General features: G+C 62.4%; 1 protein-coding gene across 1 annotated transcript in view; it reads right to left on the bottom strand.

Moving 5' to 3' along the window:
• Window positions 1–42: 42 nt before the first annotated feature.
• MCF2L (MCF.2 cell line derived transforming sequence-like) overlaps window positions 43–1,799 on the bottom strand; it is a 256,715-nt gene continuing 254,958 nt past the window's right edge. The window contains exons 29-30 of the mRNA XM_011979440.1: window positions 246–358; window positions 43–178 (exon numbers count right to left, since the gene is read on the bottom strand). Of these exons, the coding sequence (XP_011834830.1) occupies window positions 43–178; window positions 246–358 (249 nt within the window). The remainder of the gene's footprint in view (window positions 179–245; window positions 359–1,799) is intronic.

Below are 1,799 nucleotides of genomic sequence, written 5' to 3' on the forward strand. Positions count from 1 at the left end.
CACCTGCCTTTCCCATGTGGGGGAGATGGGAGACGGGCAGCGTCACGGGTGGGCTCGGGGCACGTGGGCCTTACCTGAGCTGCTCAGGCACTGGGCCGAGCCGGACGGGCCGAGCTGGACGGACAGGCTGCTGGCCGGCACCCAGCCCTCCTTGCCAGTGGTCGGGTCTCTGACGTACCTGCAAAGGGCGAGGGTCAGCAGCGGCCACGTGCGGGGCAGCCCGGGGGGTGAGCACGGGGTCTTACCAAAGGCCCTCGTCGCCCTGCTGCACCAGCTCCACCACGTCCCCGCTCCTCACGACCAGCGCGTCAGGGCCTCCCTTCTCGTGGTCCGCCACGACCGTGTATTTCCCGGGAACCTGGTGGGAGATGGGCAGGGGCACAGGCAGCATCAGCCCCACAGCAGCCAGGCGGAGAACTGGTCCTCAGTGCCCTGCCCCGTGGGAGCTCCTGGCCATGGCCGGCTCAGGGGAAGGGCTCCAGCCTCAGGAGGCGGCTACGCCGCAGGTCATGACCATGTCAGAGGGGATGGAAAGCGTCTGTGAATCTGTCCTTGGGCCCAGCTGCCCCAGCCTCACACTGGTCTCCACACACAGCTCCCGACCCCAGGGCCTCTGCACCTGCATACCCGCCTCCCGGAGGGCACTTCCCTGCCTTCGGGTCTTATTTCCATGCTGCTTTGCTGAGGCCTTCCTTGGCACTCCCCGACTCGCCCCTCCTCTGCCCTCCCTCTCCCCCCACAGCTGTCCTGCCCAACCTCCCCAAGCCTCACTCCTCTCCTCGCTGTGAGAGCGGAGGTGCCTGTCTGTGCTGTTTCTGCTTTGTCTCCAGGGCCTAGAACTGTGCCTGGCACACAGCGGAGGCTGCACAGATGTCATGGGACACGTTCCCCTGGGGAATGGGGAACCGCAAAGCGGCAGCTGTTCCTACAGAGTGGGGAGATTCACAGCCTTCTGGTGCTGTGTGCGGTGGGCTGAGGAGGGCTGCTGCCGGCTGCAGGGCCTGGAGCAGGAGGACGGTGACTGGGCTGCCTGCCCTCACCCAGTGGCCTGTACTGGCTCCTGCCCCTGTGGTGCCCAGAGTAGCCAGGATCACTCCCCACACTCCAGGATCATCCAAAGAATGAGATCCAAATCTCTCTCCAGGCCCCGTGCACCCTGGTCCACCAGCCTGTTTCCCCTCCTGCCATGTGGCCTCCGCCTCTGTGTCCCCCACATCTATTCTCACACCTAGGCCTTCCTTTGTGCTGTCTCTGTGGGAGAGGCTGGCGACCCTGAGGGCCCTCCCTACCCTTCCATGCCTGGCTTCTCTGCCCTTCCAGAGCCTCCGGGACCTGTCCCCTTTGCACCTCCAGCCTTGGTGCGTGGACCAGGCACAGCACAGAAGGTGCAACAGACGCTTCTTGGTGTAACCCTCACTGGAATGATTAACACATGGCAGCTTATTCTTGCTTCTGACATTAACAATGAATGTTGTTTCAAATGCTTAGCAGTTCCATTTTCTTACGAAATGAGAGAGAGTTGTGTGTATAGTTAGGAAGGCTCAGCGTTCTATGACATAAAGGGTAGTGCGGTGGGGACTGTCTCCTCTGAGGAAGGTGTACCCATGAGTGGGCTCTACAGGAGGCTGGGTGGGCACCTGGAAATTAACCCAGAAACACAAAGTGCCACTGAGATAGAGGAGCTAGGAGGAGCTGGGGCTGTGTCCTAAGACCCAGGCCCGGGTGGACCTTCCAGGGTTAGGAGGAGCTGGGGCTGCCCCTAAGACCCAGGCCCGGGTGGACCTTCCAGGGTTAGGAGG

This window comes from Mandrillus leucophaeus, unplaced genomic scaffold, assembly GCF_000951045.1.
Source record: "Mandrillus leucophaeus isolate KB7577 unplaced genomic scaffold, Mleu.le_1.0 Scaffold201, whole genome shotgun sequence".
NCBI lineage: Eukaryota > Metazoa > Chordata > Mammalia > Primates > Cercopithecidae > Mandrillus > Mandrillus leucophaeus.